Here is a 22,142-nt window from a genome sequence, read left to right on the forward strand (position 1 = left end):
GCTTGTTAAGGGTATTCGGATTCCCCTCACAGAACTACAATTCCCAGAGTTCCCTGGGAAGAGGGACTGATCATTAAACCACTCTGGCAATTGTAAGTGTGAAAGAAATGGGACCTCTTAACAAACTACAGTTCCCAAGATTCTTTGGGAGAAGCCATGACTGTTTAAAGTGGTATGATACTGCAGATGAGGCCTCAACCACTTAACTTCTCAAAATTCATATGCCACAGTGATTCTTGGTTAATAAGATAGCAGTCAGTTGTTGTTTAATTTTGCAGTAAGTTTTAGTAACAACCTCCTCTTTCATGTGTCTGAAGTAGGGATGGACAGACCTGTCAATCTCAGTTCTCTCAGATTAATATTTCTCCAATCTTAAAATCAGTTTGCCACATTTCTGCAGCAATTTGTGGGTTTATTTTTTTAAACTGCATGAAAATTGATCAGCGTTGATCCTCTCACACAGACATTCTTGTATATAGTTTTGACCAGTGTACATTTTTTTGCAAAAAAATCATTTTTCTGCACACTTTCCCCTGATATATGTGTTTCTGTAAACATTGTTTGGCTGGAGAGCGGCATCTCAAAATTCAGTGAGGTGTGCATTTTGAAGGCTGGCTGTGTTTTGGATCTCGTAATGTTCTGGAAAGTTCAAACTTAGGTAGGTTCACATTTAAATACGAATTGAATTTCAACACCTTCCAGAAGTCTTGCTTCAGACTAGGGATGAGAAATTCATTCAGTTCACCTTTAAAGGGGAACCTACCTAATTTGCACTTTCTGAAACAGAATGAGAAACAAAAGAGCAAGGCACTTGCTGGGAAGCTAGCGGACTGGCTCCTCCATACCTGGTCAGTCATAGAGAAAAAGTGGCTATGAGATGCTGTTAAGGCAGTTTGCACCTAGTGTTTGCCAGTATGTCTTACTTGGGAAAGAGAATGAGGGACAGAAAGAAACAAAACATCCACATGCCTCAGTCTTTCAACAAAGGAGTGGTCTTCTCGAAACTGCCTGTGGCTTATACAGGAATTCCTGAACAGTCCCTTCCCTTCCCCTGGTGTCACCGGTCAAGTGAGTGCTAGAGCCTGGATGGATGGGAACTTGAAAAGACCTTGTGTGGATGAAATTCAAGCACTCAACAGCTTCAAATACACCTTGTGCTGTAACACCACCAGTCTGACATTATCTTCTATTGCATACAAGGCTTTTTTCCTGTTACCACAAAGGTAAAGTTAAAAAAGGCTTACTGCAGTCCGCTAAGGAGACCGGGACCAGAGGTAACACACTTGTTACTTTAAAACAGTACAGTATTCATTGCCACCATGACAGCCTTCCTGATCCTGGAAGTCCCTCCCTGACAAAAATCTGGCTACTATAGCCTTTGTGTAACAAAGCAGCAGAGAAACAATGGGTTCAAATGGTACTTAAAATTTATTCAGAACTTTAAAAAATGCATGTTTTAACCATTTCACACGGTTTTGCCGATTTGACACAGCTGACCATTTCCTAAGCGACAGGCAATCTGAGCAGGATCCTGCACATCCATTATAGGCGCATAATAGAAAACAAAGAGCCCCAGTTTATTTCCCAAGTATATTTCCCGTCACCTTCTTAGCGTATTAGTCCTCATGACGCTTCAAGAAAGTTCGACCTGGAGATCCTCCCCATATTTTTGGATCAGCTTCTCATGATTGTGACTGACAGACCACTGCGTCGGGAGATACCTGGGCTGCATAACGTCCAAGAAGTGTTGTCGCCAGCGCCTCTCCAGCTGCATGAGAGAGCGAAGGCCCCCGCGGGAAAAACACTGGACCACTTTTAGGCCATGTGGCATGTAGTTCTCGTTACAAATCCTGAAAGGGCAGAAAGAAAATGTGGATTCAGATACAAAGGCAGGACCCCATGGAATTCCAAACCACACACAGGCCTGTTACGCTTTGGCCTCCTGTATGCACTTTATAAAATTATCCGTAACACGAGCAGGCAGGGGACAAACAAACAAAAGCCTCGAGAGGGTGTTGCAAAGAAACAGGCAGAAATGAGAAGTGCTGGGGGTGAGGATCAGGCCTAGCCTCTGGCTCTCCATCACCCCTGCAACCTAGACACAGAGCGAAGTTTCCGGCTGTACCTGGTTTCCAGTCCAGCTGCTTCCTGCAGCATCTCCGGGGAAACTGTCACAGAGTCAAAGTAGTCCTTGATCACCTGAAGCAACTCCTCCTTCCTGGCATTGGGAAGACTGTCTGCATTCAAGAGAGCCCTGGCGCCTGAGCGGACCTGCCTGCGGATGGGGTCTTCCAGGAGGCGGACGCCCTCCTCGCAACCAATGGGGGCGCCAAACTCCTCAGCCAGCTGCTGCTTGAGATGGTTGTCATAGTAATTGGAGATGGCATGGCAGGAGGTGCAGAGGAGAAGCACGTCATGGGAGTTGTGGTCCTTCATCTGGATGGGGAAGTGCTTCCGGTACTCGTGAGGAACTATGTTCTTCCTGTTGAGGAAACAGGAGCGGTTGCCAACAGTCAGCTCTGAGCTTGCAACAACCCAGTGACAACCTGATCTAATGCGGTATTCTAGCTTGCTTATCCCCGATTCCTCATCCCTAGGGCGCTTAATGGCACAAAATGTCAGTGTACAGAGCAGCAAAACACAATAAAATGAGCAAAGCGATAAAAAGGTAGGGTATACTGTACATGATTAAATTGTGAAGAAGTGTTTTTCAGGGTCTACAATCATGCTTGGTTCTAGTTACATTCAAGCAAATGCAAATAAAAGCCCTTGTCACGGCTCCCTCGGTTTCATCAGGACTGGGCATGGGGTGGGAATCCCAGACAAGCAGAAGAGGATGGAGATGGAGCAGATGAGGGGCAGGAAGGTGGGCACCTTGAGGCGAAGAATGCAAGTCCTCCCCCTTTTTACTCTAGAGGTGAGGGCTGGGGAAGCACAGCCATCAGATCTCGCTGCCACCCCTCCTGTGCAGCAGAGAGACTCCTTAGGAATGGAGAGGATTCTGTCCAGCCAGAGGGATGAGCTGAAGAACATGAGCTGGAGGTAGACAGGCAGGAAAGTCTCTTCGTTGAGAGCTCAGGACCACCTTGGCAGGTGGGATCAGTTGCACCTGCCCAGGAGGAGTTGTGCTGGTGCACATGTAGGAGACAAGTCTCATAAGTGAGCAAGCCCCGCTTCATCCGAGAGAGGTGTGTCAAACATTGAGACATCTTCGTAGTTCCTGTTCCTGAACTCTTGACTCGTGGACCTTGTGTTTGCTTCTGAGCCCATACTGCTATTAGCCTGAGTAAAGATCTCTTCCTTGCCCCAAAGGAAGCGCCACTGTTGTGTTGTGGGACAGGAGCCTGACACCCCTCGGCAGACCTTTCCTGACCAACATGGGGAAGGCTGGAGACTGAGTGGGCAGGGCGAGGTGTATGAGGGCACTGGGAGATAGGGCGCTGAGTGCACCCCTGCCCCCATAAACGGTTTCAGCAAACACCTGATCCCCTTTCAGTCTCTAGTATTTTGCTCTACCAGAACTGAATGCCTTCCCTCGATTACTGGAGAACTCACCGAATATAAGACTCTCTTTTGCCACACACAACACACAGGTTCTCTTTGACAGTCAAGTAATAATCCACTTTAGATTCAGGGCGCCCAGAAGGTTCAAACTGTAGCTTCACAATAAATGGGTCCATGCTCACTAACTCTGTAATGGCAAAAAAAAGTATGTTAAAATGTTTGATTTCTGCTTACGTGTCTTGTCTAAATAATGGGTTGCACAAAATAATAATGACTGTCTGAAAATGAATGCTTAGCAGTGGCAGGGTGTGGTGTATGTGGCAAATCTTGTTTTCCAAGCCAACATCTTCAGCCTCTGCATCTCAGTGTGGCGCAGCTTTAGCCCACAAACCTCTTGTTGCCTTTCAGATACCTTTCATCCCTCACTTCCTTCATCCAGACTGAGGGATCTAGATCCCACGTTGAAGGAAGAGGAACAGAAGAAGATAGAAGGGCATCATGTGGCCAGGAATGGGTTATGAAGTGAAGGAGGGCACACTGTGGTGAGCCTCAGATAAGCAACTTGATGGATTTTAATTGGAATGGATGGGAAGAGCATCTGCACCCCAAGAGACTGTCCAACAGATATGGCCCAAATGTTGATGCACATTAAATAGTGGGCTGTTTTCCATAAGTAGCTGAGCTTTTAACTCACCATGACATTGGCCAAAAAGCTCAGTGTTGTTGACTAGTAAAATAACAGGCTCACAAACCTCCAATGCCTTTGTCAAGGTACCACTGAGCCTTCTTGCGATCACAAGTGCATAGAGGCTGCCCGTCTGGAGCATGTAAGAAGCAATTGTCATACAAGGGAGATTTTCTGCAAAAACAAATGGATGTCACAGAGAAGAAAGTTTAGCATACGTTGCCCAAAATATACAGTGGTAGTACCTTAACACTTCCACTTATTGCACACAAGTTCACATGCAATAAAGGTAAATAATACTGTCACTTCAGTCTTTGGATTTACAGGGAAGCAAGACCTACTAATTTCAACAAGATTTCCTTCCAAGGAAGACTGCAATTTTATGCACCTTACTATGAAGTAAGTCCGACTGAACCTTTGAGTAAACTTTCACAACATGCAAGTAGATGGCCCTTCCCCTTAGCAGGCAGGCATGCTCATTGCCACCACTAACAAGCTGGAGAAGGGCTGCAGCTCAGGGGTAGACCACCAGCTTTCCATGCAGAAGATCCCTAGTTCAATTTCCATCATCTGCAGGTAAGGCTAAGGATGTCCTTAGTCTGAAACTCGTGAGAAACATTGCCAGTCAGTGCAGACAATACCAAGCAGATTCTGATTGGGTAAAAAGACAGCATCCTATGTTCACAAGTTAACCTGTGGGGTGGGGACTTAATTTTTAACTGGTGTCAATTGCCCACTATTCAGTGAAAAACTATACAAAGCTGCATACAGTTTCACCTGACAGAATATCCAATGCCCAACGGCTTTCGCTTGAGCTTCCGAGGATCCTTTGACTGTTGATTGACAGAGGACTGTCCATCATTTACTGACTTTGGAATGTTTCTTTTTTTCTCTGGGCCTCCTGTATTTTCGTCATCTCCAAAGCTACTCCTGTTTATTCCTTTGAAAGGTACATCGGCCAAACCCTGACACATCTTAAGGACTTTATCCCAATCAGGAAGAAGAGTATATTTACTGCCTGCTGGAAGGAAGGGCAAGTTCAGCAGGTGGAGGAACAGAGCTACTGACACCTGGGCATCCCTGGCAGCATAAGCAACCTGAAGAGGAAAAGCAAAAACTCTGTGTCATAGTATGCAGGAGTGATTCCAGTATTCAAGAGGGCCCAAGAGGAACAATTCCAAACATGAAAATAATGAATGCAGGTTAATAAGATAAGGAAATTAAGTTCCCTTATTCTACTTAGAACCCCCACACTAAAGTGTCAACACCAAAGCTCCATGAAGCTATGGTAAAACTGACTTCCAACAGTGTAAGAAAGCACTGTTTCCATTCTGCTGCAGTTTGCCTTCCACCAAAAACTACATTATTTGCCTTGCTGTTGAAAAATCATGTAACTTACGTAATAAATTATGTACGTTAGGTTGTCACTACATTATTGCACCCCATTCATTTCAATGTAAAGGAAATGCAATTCAGATTGGGCGGGGAGGAACATAATCAATTGCATATCATTTGTGGACTGAAAGCAACATCATTAACTATTGATTGTATTCACTGGATTGATTTCTGTTCTGGACAAACAAGCAAACACCAGCAATTTCCACTCCCATTTCTGTTTTCACTACAATTTTCTGACATCCCTCTTTGCAACACAGCCACAACTACTCCTGGCCTTCATTTACATCCGCTGTTGTGGCAGCTCCTTATGCCACTCTTTCTCAGTTTTTACGTATTCAGATCTTGGCTTAAGCAATGCAGTCCTAATTCAAATCAGTATATATATATATTAATCCTTAAGATGTGCTTCAGTCCTCCTCATATCTGTTTCTTGCAAAGCCTTGCTCCCCTTTTCCCATGGGAAAAATGAGACGTTCCAGCTGCCACAGTGAATGACTGCAAAACTACTGTGAGCTGCCTTGGTGACAAGACTCTCCAACCACTAACTACTACCAGTGCAGTGATGAAAAACCAAACCTGTTCTGGAGTCAGTTCTTCTTCTTCCCAGTTGCTGCAGCGCAGGTGAAAAGACTTGTCAAGTGAGTAGCGGAGGATGCTCTCAGAAAGAGCTTTGAGGCTGAGTCCATTTTGGGGGAGGACCTTACTTTAGGTTTTGTAAATGGGAGAAAGAAGAGTTATTTTTTTTACACAGAAAAACTAAATGACTTCGGAACAGAATGATGCATATGTTTTTGCAAACACTATATGAAAGTGCCATCTGTGTCTAGAACTGTCTTGGCGAGTGTAACCGCTCACTGTTTAATCTGGGGATTTGACATCTAAATTGTCAGTGTTATTAACATGAAGTTATTTCACAACTGCGGTTACTTGAAAAACGTAGAGTAACTGTATATAAAACAAAAGAAGAAAAAGCAGGCAATCTTCCCTTATGTATATACGAGTTTTCTGTCCCACCTTTCTTGTGCCAGTGCACTAACATCATGGAAAACTAGAGCTAAATATTTAGGGATATGGCTGGATGGTGATACAAATAATATTTCAGGGATAAATCATAGCAAATTCATGACTCACTAAATTTTAGTGAGTAATTTCTGGTTGACATGACCCATATCATGGATGGGCAGAACATTGTACAGTTTCTTTTTATTTATCAATATATTCTTCATTGCTGCTGTCTCCAATCTAGATGCTTGGCAATGGCTTTAGTAAAAACAACAACACGCACACACCCTGGAGATTTGCATTGCAATCTTAGGTATGATTACTTGGAAGTAAGTCCCTCTTGGTTTAGCATGCCTTACTCCCCTATAAAAATGTTTAGGAATGCAGCCTTAAGATCTAAAACATCTTCTGAATTAGAAATAACAGGAGGTATTTCTCAAAGCGCTAATAGTAAATGTATCAAATGTGACTACATTGGTCAGAAAGAGAACTGTGGCTCTAAGGAAAAATAGGGAAAATTTGCAGGACAACCTATTTTATAAGCTTAAAGGTAAAGGGACCCCTGATCATTAGGTCCAGTCATGACCGGCTCTGGGGTTGCGGCACTCATCTCGCTTTATTGGCTGAGGGAGCCGGCGTACAGTCATGTGTCCAGCATGACTAAGCCGCTTCTGGCGAACCAGAGCAGCGCACGGAAACGCCGTTTACCTTTCCGCCGGAGCGGTACCTATTTATCTACTTGCACTCTGACGTGCTTTCAAACTGCTAGGTTGGCAGGAGCTGGAACCGAGCAACGGGAGCTCACTCCATCTTGGGAATTCGAACCGCGACCTTCTGATCGGCAAGTCCTAGGCTCTGTGGTTTAACCCACAGCGCCACCCATGTCCCTTTATATATATATATATAAGCTTAATGGGGTCTATATTGGGAGGAATATATGTTGACAGCCTTCGAAATATTTTCAGAATACAGTATCTGTGGTATATAGGGTGACCCTTTATGCATACACAAAAAAGTGGCCAGATAGGACACAACTTTCCATTTGTTGATCTCTCTCTCTCTCTCTCTCTCTCTCTCTCTCTTATAGCGGGAAAGACTGTGATCAGGTGGCCTAAGGGCCCACTCAGTCTGCTGTCCTGATGCCTTTCAGCTAGAAGACTGTCCTCAGAAAAACAAGGGCCCTGGCCAGCAGAGTAGTATTCTATACATCAGCAAATGTGAGAGGCTGGGAGGAGAAAGGAAAGATCCCAGACAAGAGCTGGGCGGGGTTACTACCTTCTGCGGGTGGTAAGGGTTAAGATCTACCTTTAAAAGAGGACTCTGTATTCTACTTGTACTTTTCTTAACTGTTTTTCTTATTCTTTTTTATTTACATTAGTTTTCCATATTATATTATGTATTACGAAAATCTTAACCCCTGCCCCCCAAAATGTGGCAAATTTATAAATTGGGTAATGACTTTTCCCTTATCTTCCAGGCATGCCTACTTATTAATCTGTTTTGGAGAATGATTGATATATAAGCTAAGTGTGATAGTTATAACTTTTTAAAAAAAACTGAACTACCAGAAGTAGTTTTATAATATTATCTTAAGGATTTAGTGCCAGAGACTAATTTAGAATTCATTAGTAATTAATATAACTACAGCCAAGTTAACTTACCAACTACAGCCAAGTATCACAAGTAATTGGAAAAGAGGTAATGCTCGCCCTGTTTTGGAGTGCGAGCATATGGCAGGTTGCTGTGATGCCGAAGATAATTGGCAGAGCAATCCTAACAGACCTGCTGACTGCAGGCAGTTAGGATGGAGAGGAGGGGTTTCTTAGCTGGTTGGAGAACCAAGTCTGTCACAGAGGTCACTGTTATACCTGCTGCTCCTGCCAGCACTAACTGGCCCCTAAACGTGGCATTGTGGGGGATAAATGTAAAGATGATATACAACAGTTTGATTTCCCCCTTTTATTGGGAGTTGTTGTATGCAATATGTGATTAATGAATTTTATATGAATTGCATATAATGAATTCTGGGTGAATTTTATATTCCCCATATATATATATATATAGGGAATATAAAAAAAAATAGTTAGCAACACTAAAAGGAAAGACTGACACTATTCTGTACCAATTGCAATGAATAACACTCTAGGGAAAAACCATGCTAGCATCCGTCTCTGGTAATCATAATTAAAAATAAAAAATGTGAAAACACAATTCTATCTTACCACCAGTGCGTGCACACACACACACACAAAAACTTTCTTGCAAGGATACATACTTCTGTCTTATAGCTAGATACCGAAGGTCCACACTCCCTTTCACTGTTACACCGTAGCCATGAAGTAACTTGCAAGCATCTTCCCAACACCCGACCCCAACTTTCAGGATGCCACCATCTGCCAGAATGTCCAGCAAAGTCTTTGGAAGAACCTGTCCACCTCTGGTCAGCTGGGGCAAGCGAAGAATAGTGCAAAAACCACTGTAAACAGCCAGTTGCAAGATAGACACAGGCGGGTCCTTCTTCCCTTTGACTGAGACCTTGAAAAAATAAAAAGATAATTTCTGGATTATATATATATGCCATAACAGAATGGAAGTACAGAGTTAATCTTAACAACCTTTTCGGCTATCTAGAGCAAGCCTACTGGGAACATTATGCATTTTCAGTTGATATTTCTTGCCTATCCTAATGTGAATTGATACAGGTTGCATCACCAGTCGTTAAATTTGCAAACTGACTCTGGGCTCTAAGACTGCTAAACACTACACCTTGTGAAGCACACGGCTTTCTCCTACTTGCATAATGTATGGGGCTGGTGGTGAACAAGCTCAGAAGCACTCCCATATTCAGACAGTAACATCATGCATTAGCCATTATTACAGTCGTACTTCGGAAGTGGAATGGAATCTGTTCTGGAAGTCCGTTCTACTTCCGAAATGTTCAGAAACCAAGGCGCGGCTTCCGATTTGTTTCCAATTGTGCAGGCCCGCCAGAAACAATAGCGGAAGCTGCACTGGACGTTCAGCGTCCCAAAATAATTCAAAAACCAGAATACTCACTTCCAGTTTTCTATTGTTCGGGAGCCGGAACATTCGACTCCCAAGGCGTTAGGGAGCCGAGGTACGACTGTATTGTGTTTCAGAACCCTTAGGCTAAAATCCTAGCCAGCAGCTAGTAGTTCTTTTATTCTGGTGGGCCACTAATCTAGTGCCATAAACCTATTATACTTTCTGTCTGCCATAAAACATGTGTTGTGATGTATTTTTAAAAAAACAAACAAACACCAAAGGAACCTAGACAATTGCATCCTTTTTAACATCAGTAATGACAAAGCAATTGAATTGGTAACCTCAAGACTGGACTGTTGTAATGTGGTTGTCAATCATCTGTTTCTGCCCTAAGCTGTTAAAGGAACAAACCTTCCCATCGTTTATGACTTACCCACTCACAGTCAATTCCAAGGACTGGACAACGCACCAACACTTTCTGAATAAAGGGTTCCACTTCATTCCACTGCTCTGCCTCAGAAATTACCACTACTTCTGCCCCAAGAATCTTCTCCACCCAGGGGATTGTGGAAGAAGAATGGAGTGAGAGAAAATTCTCTTCTGAGGTGTCTTCCTTTTCTCTTTCTTGGACTGCCCTTCCTAGGTTAAGTGCAACACAAGATTTGTGTTTCTGACGCCGGATGAGTTTCCAGAAAATCAGGCCTCCTGCTGCAATGCCCAGCAGAGAGGCGACAGTAACAGCAACGGTTGTTTGTCTTGGCATCTTTCATTCCCCATACATCTTCACCTACAGAAGAAATTGCATTATTTAGAGTTGCCTTGTAACCTCCAAACAAAATATTATGGAAAATATATGAAGTCCTAGACAGGCTTCTGGGAGAGGGGACCATTATGTCTCCAATCTTATACCTACCGGTACTTACCTGGGAGTATGTCTCGCAGAGCTCAGCAGAATATACTTCTGCGTAAACATGCGTGGGATTGTGTCATATATTACTTTTAATTCCATCAAACATGCAACTGAGATGTTCAAGATCTGACAAACTAGCTGTTTAGAGCTTACTAGGTAATGAGGCTTATAATGATATAACCAACACAGTCTCGACCCAACATGGTCCTTTCCCAGGAGAACATCCATTTTAGGGAAATAAACCCAGCTTCAACTTCCTGCTCTTCTAACCCCTTAAGGACACCATTTCTATTCCTCCAAATCCTTCCTCAATACTATACTTTGGCACAGTCTCCTGGCTCCTTTGCCCTACAGTAACTAAATCTGTGTATGCAAAATGCAGTAACTGTGCATTCTCCAACCAATTTCCCCTCACTCCGTGTCCCTCTCCTTTCTTTGTTGTCTCCTTTGTGTCCATTTTCTAGACAATTAGCACTTCAGCATAGGGATGTATCCTCTCATTCATTGTAAGATGCTACATTCCATGGATGGCACTGAATGTATGTATGAATAATACCAAACAGTAAAGGGAAAATATTAATATTTTAAGTTATAGTGAAGGCTTACAGCCAGTTAAGTAATTCTGAGTTGCTTGAACGGCCTTTTAGCAAAATCAACTAATTAAATTTAATGAGCATATAACGCACAATAGATATATTTTTGAGATCCTAAGCTCAGTGGAAATCACACATTGTGCATGCTTACTCACCATTACAACGTCACAGTACTCCAGGGTTCCATGGAACACAGTTTGTAAAATGCTGGATTAATTAATTCATCTACTGAGTAAGGGCCTACTGTATCCAGGCCTCGTCATAACAATCTTATCATGCATTTTCTAAAATCGTGGACCTCAAGTTTTAAAATGAACTATTTTAAAAGTGTATCGCTTAGTTGTGTGTGGTTATTTCATTGCCTAATACGTTAAACTAGTATAGTATGGGTTGGGAAATACCTTAGTATTTTGCACTCAACTGGCAAAAGAAATAGCCCTGCACTTGGTTGTGGAAATCCCTTTTAGATTTTTATTTTTGAGTTTTTTCAGTTTTACAATTACACCTTTTTTTCATACTATATACCATAATTCTTTTTTACTTCCTACCCAGCATTTCATGACAGCTCTTTTTACTTCTTGTTTCACTGCATATATATTAATCCTTCACCCAATTCTCCACACTCGCTTATCTTTCATGTTATCAACTGTTGGTCACAAAGTGCCTCCTACCTGGAATTTATATTTATGGTCCAATTTTTGTAAATATTCCCCTGGGTACTCCCACTCACTCCTCATCAATGTGTCATCTTGATTTCTTATTTTAGATGTCATAGTGGCAAACTCTGCATATTCAGTTAGTTTGTATATGCACTGTTCTTTCCCTGGGATCTCTCTTTGTTTCCAGTCTCTTGCATATACTGTCCTTGCTGCTGTTGTTGCATATAAAAATAAGTTATGGGCTTTCTTTGGTAATTACACCTAGAAGAAATGCTTCTGGTTTCTTGGGAAAGGTAAATATAAATATTTTCTTTAACTCATTGTACACTATCTCCCAAAATTTTCTTGCCCGTTTACATTACCTCCAGACATTTCCAGCACATTTTTTATTTTATTTTTTTGGTACATTTTAACCAGTTTGAAAGTGTCAAATACCATCTACACTGCATTTTGTACGTATTTTCTCATATTTGGTAACATGCTGAAAAGCTGCATCGTTGAATTCCATAATCTTTTCACTCAACAATTTCAATATTACACACTATATCAATAGCCCATTTTATCCCTGGCTCCTTAAAAAGTTCATCTTTAGTCTCCCACCCTAACAATAGTTTATATATTTTAGAGATTAGTTCTTTATTAGGCCCCAAAATCGCTTTTTCAAATTCTGATCCTTCTTGCACAAATCTTCTGGAAACCCCTTTTAGAATCCAATGGAAGTGACAGTTGAAGAGAGTTGTGAGGGAGGAAGATGGAAGGAAGGAAGGAAGGAAGGAAGGAAGGAAGGAAGGAAGGGCAAACACAATGGGTTTAAGATAGAAAATGGCATTTTTTAAAGGACTGCTTGGGAGACTGCTCCAGAGTTTTAGCTTTGTCACTCTGTTCTTCCCATGTGGTGGGATATAATAATAAATGTAATAAATATTTTCTCAATGCCAATTTGTGTCTTCGTTGAGCAGAGTGGTTTCAGTTTCCATTGTAACAATTTTGAGTGGCAGAGAGAATGCCACTCCATTACAACTGACCAACCTTCCTTATGTTTGTAAATCTTAATAGACTCAAGGTAATTGGCTTCCCAGTCAGTCAGTTTCACTACAAGAGCTACCGACTGTTTTATTTCACCACTAAGGTTTCTTAAATGGAGTTAATGGCCAGTAAGGTGAGCTTTGCAAGAGGCAAGCCTTCAGATCAGTCCATTTCACCTTATAAGACCTCCCTCCCTCAGAGTTTTAATGCAGGGACTTCTTTTTTTGTATCTGGTGCTTAGTGTTTTCAGGCACTTTGAATGTGTGGCATAATACGTTTTTTATAAAAAATAATAATCCGAACACACATATAGCGTTTGCATGTCAGAGTGAACAGATAACAGCTAATAATAATAATAATAATAATAATAATAATAATAATAATAATAGTAACAGTTTAATCTCTCCCCCTACACCGTGAAACTTTGTTGAAGCTGAGAGAGGTATGAAAGGCGATTGGTGAGAAAAGATCGCACAATATTCTTTACTTGGGGAATGGGATGCTCCTTGTTGAATCAGGACCAGGTTCAGAGATCGCATAAGGAGCAGGAGGGTATCCTAGCTCCACTCGAGTAGACCCGATTTGTCTAAACAGCCCCCTTTGCATCTTGAAGTTTTTTACATTAGCATTCTTAGGGCTACAGTCGCAGGCAGAAGCAAAGAGCTCCACCAACCTCTGAACGATATTACTACAATCTCTAGGAAAGAAAAAGACCACGCGACGAGGAAATCAAACGCAACCATCTCACGGCGATTTCCCCCTCCCGCCAGACCCAACAATCTCGCTTTTTTTTTTATCCTCCCCAAAGGCTGAACCGCTCAAGAAACACGTATCTACTATCAACAAAAGACACGTGCATGTTACCGTACCTGCTTCTGTTGCGCGGGGCAGGAACTCCTTCTCCGTGATCTGCGCGCTTCCCGGAGCCTGCTCGTAAGCGAACGCTTCCGTCCTTCGGGGAGAGGAACGTACACGTGTGTTGCCGGAGCTTGCAGGAACGCAGGGAGTCGCCATGTTGTACGGCAATTGTGACACTGGTTCCATCTGCCTGGGCTTCCGGGCTGGTTAAAGGAATAGCGCCTGGTGGACGAAGTTCTTCTTAAAACCAGGCCAGCCTTTACTAGAGAACAAGTGCGGTTGGGATTCACTGGCGTGTGTGTCTTGCGCGGGCTGTGCAATCCTATACGCGCGTTAAATGTGCTTCGGGTCGCACTAACCGAGCTTTTAGAATGAGTGCGGAAAGGGAAACAAGCAGCCCGATCCTATCACGGTTTGTTTTGAACGAAGTTAATTGCGACGGGGTTCAAAGGAAGCGCCCATAGGATTGCATCCTTGCACCTCAGTATAATGCAAAAATAAAAATAAAAATATATCGCCCTTTGTGCCTGGAACTCATAACTATCTCTGCTGAGGCAACATGTTGGAAACTGTTGCCGTGTGTATTTCCTTCATAATTTTTTCTTTTTTTTTATGTGTGCTTGTCGGTGATTTAGTTTTAATGTAGATCCCTGTCCAGGAGGCAGGAGTTCCCCAACTATCAAATTCGCAGGTTGCACTACTGATCATGATTACATCACGGGACAGCAGTAGGTAGACTGGTATCTGGTCCAGATCTTTGAATGAATTGTAGACCAGCAGGATCCAGACCCTGGCCCTAGCCAGAAGGTTGCTGCCTGGTTCTTCATTTAGTTGCCAAGCCAGAGTGAGACAGAAGTGCCTGTAACATAGAGCTTCTTGGGAAGCTACTGTTGGGAAGAGGGCGGAGCTTTGGTCTCCTGTCAGATAATAATGTATACACAAGAACATATTTCAGTATGTATTAATTTATCAGGAAAAAGTACTAACCTCATATTCTGTACTCCAAGACATAAACACGGATTAACCAGATTAAATAATAAACTGACAGGCATTGGTGCAACTGACATTTACCCAAACTTTTCAGTTTCTCTGGAGAACAGAAGGGGAGGTAAAGGAAACAGAAATGGAACAGACCAACATGATAGTTGTGAGATTGCATTTTCAGGGCAGATGCACTGAAATAATGTGAGGGGCACAGGAATGCATAGTCTAGCCCCTCCCACACCACTATATGGCATGGTCACACCTACACTAGAGCTTCCTGCAATATGAAATGCTTACCCAACATCCATGTGTTTGGCAACATGAACAAGACATCTCATTTGGAGATGTAGTAAAGCTGTTGCCTGGTTTAGCATGAGAAGAGCAGCTTTATCCCATAAGAGCTTCACAAATTTGTCTCAGTAGGCCTCCAAGTGATGCACATTTCATTGACCAGGAAAAATGACAAAAAAATTCACCATGTGGAACAGCTCTGCAGGATGGCCACCTGAGGCTGCAATGGAAGCAGAATAGTAAGACCTCTTCACTATGATGCAATAGTCATGATTAAGAACTCTAATTCATGTTTGGTCATCTTCACAATGAGATATCCACCATCTGCACTCTAGCCATCACCTGACCTTCATTTTCCACAGTTCCCCAGAGAGCGAATGTGGGTTCATGATGTCAGTGTATCTTCAGGCTCCATAATTCAAGTGGGCTTAGTAGCAATTCTATCCTTGTTCAGGAGGCATACGTCAGAAACAGGAAAATGAAAGCAAAATAACAGCTGTTGGATTGGAAAGCTTTTATTCTTCATAATATCAATATCACAAACATGTTCCCCAGTTTAAGTATTGTAACAGAGTATTCAAGCGTAAATGTTGAATGAAAAATAAATGAAAGTAACTGATGCATGAGTTGATTCTGGTAAAGGAAGAAATATTGAAACTCCGAACTAAATTTGACTGGCACATAAGAGGGAGATGGCCACCAAGCTTTGGCCAAAAGCTCATCTGCAACTGTTTGTGCTTGAAAGCAACTGAATTGCCTTCTCAGATTAAAAAAATAATAATTTAACTTTCAAGTCTTACAGAAGATGTTATACAACACCGCCAATAAATCAAATTGCAAGCCATGACATACCCGAGGACAATTCCTCATTTTGTGATCTTCTGTGGCACATTAGTTGGTACCTAACAATTAAATGTGCATATAGGAAACAAAGAGGATTCTTTGGTGCTTTTTCTGGTATACATCAGGGCTCTCCACCATCCTAAGGTGCTAGAAGAAATGTTAGAAGTATATAGATATTTTTTCTGAAACGCATTTGAGGTCTACACCCACCATTCTTCCCATAATGTACCACACATTGGGGATTCTCCCCTCTCTACATTTTTACCACTTCTCCCTCTTAAAAAAAAATATGTAAGCACTCTTATCAGTTTTACTAATGCCAAGGTCTCCCTTCTCTAATTTCTGGTGAACCTGACAATGCTGGGGGAAAGCTTAGTCATTATCTCTTCGCTCTCCTTGTTCTCAATGAAACAGGAGAAGGTTGGGCGAAGGCCTTGTCAAGGTCACCAATACAGGAAATCTTCCATCTGCCCATCCCTTTCCCTTCTCCTGCTCCAAGGATCAGAGGATGTGTGTGTGTGTTTTTTCTTTAAAAAGTAGTATATGTGCACAAAATATTTAAATTTTTAAAATAAACTGGCAGGCATTGGTGTAACTAATAAGACATTTCCCCAAACTTTTAAGTTTCTCTGGAGAACAGAGGGAGGGATGAAGGATAGAGAAATGGAACAGGCCAAAATGATATTTGTGGGATTGCATCTTCAGAACAGATTGTCTTGGGACAATAAGTGACAGATACTGACAATGACCACAGTTTGGCTGGGTGGGAATAACTGACTGGGGAAATAAAAGATCAAGCTGTTTCTCAGTGAGTCTGTTAGTCAACTGAGGCTATAGGTAGCTGCTTGGCTCTGGATTTTATCCATTGTTTTGCTTTTCCGTATTTTTTTGTTCTGGTGACTGATGCTTCTGTCAAGGCTCTTGTCACGCTGTGGAATGGTAAGCACCAGTCACCAGATGGAAATCCCTCAAAGCATTCAGGAATACATCAGATTCTCTATGGGTGGACTATCTGATTTGGTTTTCCAGCCCTGCAGAGTGATGTCATCTTGTTTTAATTTGTTGGAAGCCACCGAGTGGCTGGATAGCCCAGTCAGATGGGAGGCATATAAATAATAAATTATGATTATTATAACTGCATTCAGCCCAAATCTCAACAGTGATCTGTCCATGACAATGGAATGGATTCATGATGAGCTGCCCCCTCCATCAGCTGAGTTTTGCAAGTCTGCTTTGTGGCAAATGCCGCAAATGAAGGGGGAGCAGTGAAATAGCCATGTTTGCTGACACAATTATTTTTTTTCAGAATTGCTAAAACAAAAGTGGATTGTAAGGAGCTCCAAACTGGGTGTATGGACACTAAAACGGGGAAAGTAATTTGAAGTAAGCAAGTGTAAATTGATACAAACCGGGGCAAAAAGTCTTAATTTCACATATATACTAATAGGGTCTGAGCTGGCAGTGGGTGACCAAGAATTAGGCCTTGGAGTCATATTGGGTAGCTCAACAAAGATGTCTGCCCAGTGCATGGCAGTTGTGGAAAAGGTGAATTCCATGTTAGGGATCATTAGGAAAGAAATTGAAAGCAAAGCTGCCTATTTCATAATACAAATCTATGGTGTGGTCACACACGGAATACTGTGAATAACTCTGGATGCCACCTCCAGAGTGCAAAACACTCAGAAAAGGGCAAGCATAATGATCAAATCGGCTCAACTTCCATATAAGGAAAGGTTACAACATGGGTTTTAGCGCAGAAAAAAGAGTTAGGGGAAACAGGGTATGAAGAAAGACAAGTCCCCCTCTCATCATACTAGACAGAACACAGGGTCATCCAATGAAGCTGAATTGTGGAAGATTTAGGAAAAGCAAAATGCAGTACTTCTTCACACAGTGAATAATTAAATTGTGGAATTTGCTACACTATATAGTGGTGCATTGTGTTTCTATTGTAATTATCTCTAACTTTTTACTAGATCACATGTGTGTGTATTTAATTCCATTAATGTTTAACTGTTCTTATTTTATCTGTATGCCACCTGGAGTCCCTGTCAAGGATAAAAGTTGGGTAAATAATAATAATAATAATAATAATAATAATGGTTCTATAGTACCTTCAAGCATCAGAGGTGGTATGGAAGTTGCACAGCCAGGAAAACACAGCCAGGAGACCGCTATTGTTATGTCTTACTTGTTGCCTTGTGGGAGGAACAGGATGCTGTACAGTACTAGAATGGTCTTTGATCTGATCCAGAATGAGTCTTTTAAATTTTTACTATGTTATAAACTTTTATGGACTTGGGTCCACTTCATCTGATACGTGTAGTGTGATTCTCAGTTACACGTATGTTGTTTTTTTGCTGCAATACACTAACCCAGTCACCCCTCTAAAAATATTTAAAATTTTATCATAATTCACAATTAAAAAGGCACATTCTACAGAAATCCATTTTTAATCTTCTCTAAAATTGAATTGATAAATAAATCCACTGTTCTACAAAACCAGTGGCATTCCTTGAATGTACTGCTTAAGAAAGAAGAGTTATGTACACTTTAGATTAGTTCCTATGTCAAACTTGTCTTCATTTATTGTTCTTTCTAGCAAATGCCTTCAAAACGTGTTCCCCATTGACCCCTTTCTCTTCGAATCTGCTTTGTATGAATCAATTTCTAAGAAGCCCTTTGAACAGATGAAATACTGGAGATTTTAAGAAGATCCTTTGGTGATCCAAAACAAACTTATCATGTTTCCATTTTATCTTCGGGGAATATATTAAATGCTAGCAACTGTCTCAAGAGATGGATTAGAAAGAAACCGGAAAATCCGGGAAGCACACTCCTTCCCCAAAGTTTCTTCCACCTCATTTCTAATAAGGCTCAAGGAGAAGAGGCTAATGTTGGCATAGCAAATCAATCTTATTTCCGATTTCAGTCCTCGGATGGGCTTTGGTGATGGTAGAGAGATCAAACTCCAGCAGGGAGTTTGAACCTGGCTGCCTCTTATTACGTCTGTCCAACTTCATAATTAAGTGTTGCTTTAAATTATTATGAGGAAGGGCCCGAGGGAGGTGCATCGGCAGTTCCAGGTTCACCGTCGTCGTCGTCGCCCCCATCTCCTTTTCCCTCCTCTGGCCCCACCCAAGCGCGATCTAGCGCCTTCCCGCTGTTGCAGCCCCTTAAAATAAAAGTGGATCCAATAACACGTTGATCCCTTGCGGGAGAGGGATGTACTTCCGCAGATTGTTCTTGTGGGGAGGGGAAGGAGACTGATATAAGAAGTTAGGCAGCGTAAATATCTTCTCTTTATTTTAAAAGCGGGGGTTTGGGGGCTCCGCCTGGGATCGGGGGCAAGTGAGACAAGAGCCACAGTCCAAACCTCCAAAGCCATTGACACCCCCGATCAACGTTCAGTCCAGGGCAGCAGCCGGCCGAGGAATCGCATTAGGAAAGGGGCTGCAGCTGTGGATCAGCTGCTACCGCCGCCGCTGCGAGGCAGGGGAGGAGTTTAAAGGGGATCAGGAAGCAACGGAGTGTCTAACACCTCTCCCCTGCTATGGCTGGCTAAAGAAAAATCATCATAACCATAACAAGAAGGAGGGGGGGAGGCGGGGAGAAGGCAGAGGGAGTGAGCCAGCCGAGCAAGCGAGGGGGTGGTGGGGGATCAGCAGCAGCAGCATGAGAAGGCGAGCTGATCTGGGGGGCAACATGAGGTCAGTGGTGGGCTTCTTGTCCCAGAGGGGCTTGCAGGGAGACCCCCTGCTCACCCAGGACTTTCAGAGGAGACGCCTGCGAGGCTGTAGAAACCTCTACAAGAAGGATCTCCTGGGCCACTTCGGCTGTGTCAATGCCATTGAATTCTCCAACAATGGAGGCCAGTGGCTGGTCTCAGGTAATGCAACCCCTCCCCCCTCCCTCCCCAATTTTTATTTTCTTCTTCTCTTCTCTCCCCCACCCCCCACCCCGCCCGCATCCCCGAGCCCGCATCGGAAGCGACCATAGCGGCGTTGAGAGGCGTCTTTTCTCTCCTATACACACAAACACCCCCGATGTTTCCCAAATAGAGATCTAAAATGGTTGACAGGTTTTTTGGGGGGGTTGTTTTTGTTCCCCACCCCAAGTCCTGTTTATGGTGGCGGTCTGGTTTGTGGGAGTGGAAGTTTCGTCTTCCCGATCAGAAAGTGTCGGCTACTCTGCGAGGCTTGATAGTGTTTTTTTAAAGAGAGAGATAAAAACCGATCTATATTAATAACTGGCTGCCCAGTCCTCCTAGTGTCGGGGGTGATTGGGAACAAAATGGATAAAGACCCGAAGGAATCCCAGGGGCAAATGACAAAAGTAAATAACGAGAGACGCAACATATCCCAAATGGAGACCGGGGTCGGTTTTTGTGGCCGGATCCGGAAGGATCCGTTGTTTCCCTCCCCCCCTCCACTTAATGGGGCATGTGTGGTTTTGAAGGCAGCTGGCTAATTCAGGGAGGGGGCAGCACTGCGGGGGGGGGCACTTGTTTATTTTAAAACTGCGGGGTGATTTTATTTTGCGCAGCGCCTTTCTGGAAAGGGGTGGTGCAGACACTCGTTTCGTACCCCCCCCCCCGGTTATAATTGTAACTGGGGAAGAGTGTGTTTGGGGGGGCTTCCTTATGGGGAGGGGGATCTGCTGTCAGGTGTCGGGGAGCCTCGGAGTTGACGCGAGAGCTGCGCCCGGGTGGGGGGGGCGTAGGGAGGCGCCCCTTCAGGACGGGGCCCAGGGAATAATCACCCCTTCGGCCTGCCGCCCCCCTTCTGCGCCTGGCATCAGGGGCAGACCCCCGGGAGGTGGGCCAGATCCGTCTCCCTCCTCCCGCCTGCCCCGCTCTAGCCGCCGCTCCCCGCTCTGAGAGGAAATGGCTAACTCCAGGCCGGGGCTTGAGTGGGAGCTGCAGGCCTCGCTCTCCTTGAGCTCCTCATAGCGACAGGCCTGGGAATCGATGGCCTATCCAGGGAGGGGAGGGCGACACGCGAGTGGCACATCGCAGCCCTTGCGAAGTGTCTCTCCCGTGTGTGTGTTTCGGAGTCGGGGTTTCCCTCTCTCGCAGCCGTGGCTGGGGCTGTCTTGACAGGTGGCCGAAGGGAGGCAGCCCTCGCCTGCATCTCCCTCTCCTCGAGGAGGAAACGTAGGCCACGGATAGGAGAGTCAAGATGCACAAGGATGCTTAATCCGGAATAACTACCACCAAATGGTTCTCTACCATTTATAATCTCACACTTGGCGGCTTCATCCACTCGAGTGCCTTCTCTCTTTAACCTATCCCAGCTTGGAAAGTGGCCCAGTGGCTGAAGCCTGTTTAATTGGTAACTAATAATCAATGTTAAAGGAGCCCTTTCCCTCTTTTTCCACTCTGAAGGCTTGTTGCATCTGCAGTCTGAAGGCAATTCTGACACAGAAAAACCCCTTTCTTCAAAAGAAGAAAGGGAAACTGAGGCAAAGGGGGACCTTGCTCTTTTTACTGCCTTTAATTTGAGATAAGCGCAAAGAAGGGTTTTGGCATTTTACTTTTAAATTCTATAATCATTTTGGAGGGACAAGAAGCCTCTCTGGCTCCAAGTGCCTTATATAAGCTTCGGCCTCATCTGGATGGGCACAGCCTGGCATCAGTAGCCTATGCTCCTGTAATCTCTAGGTTACATTACTGTTTTTATAAATTGGGCTGCCTTTGCAGGTTGTTTGGAAACTGCAGCTTTTGCAGAACGTTAACCAGTGATCTGGACATAAAACACCAGATCTGGCCTAGCTGCGTTGGCTCCAAGTTTGTTTCCAAGCCCAGTTCAAAGGACTGGTTTTAACCTATAAAGCCTTAAACAGCTCAGAACCCCAACAGCTTGCAGATGGCCTCTTCCTATATGAGCTTCCCCAGATCCTAAGATCATCATCGGAGGCTCTTTGTATGGAGGACGGCAGCAAGAGCAGGGGTGTTTTCAGGGATGCCCCCACCCATTTGTGAACTGCTCTCCTCGGGAAGGCTTGTCTGGCACCAATACTTTTTTGGACCAGGTACTTGAATGCTAATATAATTATAGCTCCTGTGGGCATTCTGCCTGAGTATTTTTAGGGAGTGTGCTTATGTAGTGGGTAGGGGAGGAGTATTCATCTATTATAATGAGTGGATAATCTATTTTAGTGTATGACTGCTGATTTTGAATGTTGTATTTGTATATATTATCAATTGCTTTGAGATCCTGAATAGTGGCATAATAAAGGAAATATAGGAAGCTGCCTTACAGTGGGTCAGACCATTGGTCCATATTGCTCAGAGCCATCAACGCTGAATGGTAGCAGTTTTCCTGGGTTTCCAGCAAAAGTCTTTTCCAGCCCTGCCTGGAGAATCCAAAAATTTAACCTGG

The 22,142-nt window shown here is 43.5% G+C and overlaps 2 protein-coding genes across 5 annotated transcripts in view; one reads left to right on the forward strand and one right to left on the reverse strand.

The window, feature by feature from the left end:
- Positions 1–1,409: 1,409 nt before the first annotated feature.
- EXD2 (exonuclease 3'-5' domain containing 2) lies at positions 1,410–13,786 on the reverse strand. Of its 3 annotated transcripts, none has more exons than XM_077927714.1 (9): positions 13,653–13,786; positions 10,037–10,382; positions 8,865–9,124; positions 6,164–6,286; positions 4,967–5,286; positions 4,257–4,363; positions 3,556–3,691; positions 2,126–2,482; positions 1,410–1,850 (listed from the first exon to the last, which is right to left on the reverse strand). In XM_077927714.1, exons 2-9 carry the CDS (start codon positions 10,356–10,358, stop codon positions 1,634–1,636), a joined length of 1,842 nt encoding a protein of 613 aa, XP_077783840.1. In that variant the 5' UTR covers positions 10,359–10,382; positions 13,653–13,786; the 3' UTR covers positions 1,410–1,633. The 3 variants fall into 3 exon arrangements, with proteins under 3 accessions (XP_077783840.1, XP_077783838.1, XP_077783841.1); XM_077927712.1 differs by having other exon boundaries at positions 6,164–6,290; positions 10,029–10,382; XM_077927715.1 differs by lacking the exon at positions 13,653–13,786 and having other exon boundaries at positions 6,164–6,290; positions 10,037–10,238.
- A 5,227-nt stretch (positions 13,787–19,013) lies between these two features.
- Positions 19,014–22,142, forward strand: part of DCAF5 (DDB1 and CUL4 associated factor 5) — a 43,313-nt gene continuing 40,184 nt past the window's right edge. Inside the window, exon 1 of one of the 2 annotated variants that reach the window (XM_028725352.2) lies at positions 19,014–19,648. In XM_028725352.2, coding sequence (XP_028581185.2) covers positions 19,435–19,648 — 214 coding nt within the window. In that variant the 5' untranslated portion in view covers positions 19,014–19,434. Of the gene's footprint in view, positions 19,649–20,510; positions 21,093–22,142 lie in introns of those variants that run through there. The other variant, XM_028725367.2, reaches the window with a different exon arrangement.

This window comes from Podarcis muralis, chromosome 1, assembly GCF_964188315.1.
Source record: "Podarcis muralis chromosome 1, rPodMur119.hap1.1, whole genome shotgun sequence".
Lineage (NCBI taxonomy): Eukaryota > Metazoa > Chordata > Lepidosauria > Squamata > Lacertidae > Podarcis > Podarcis muralis.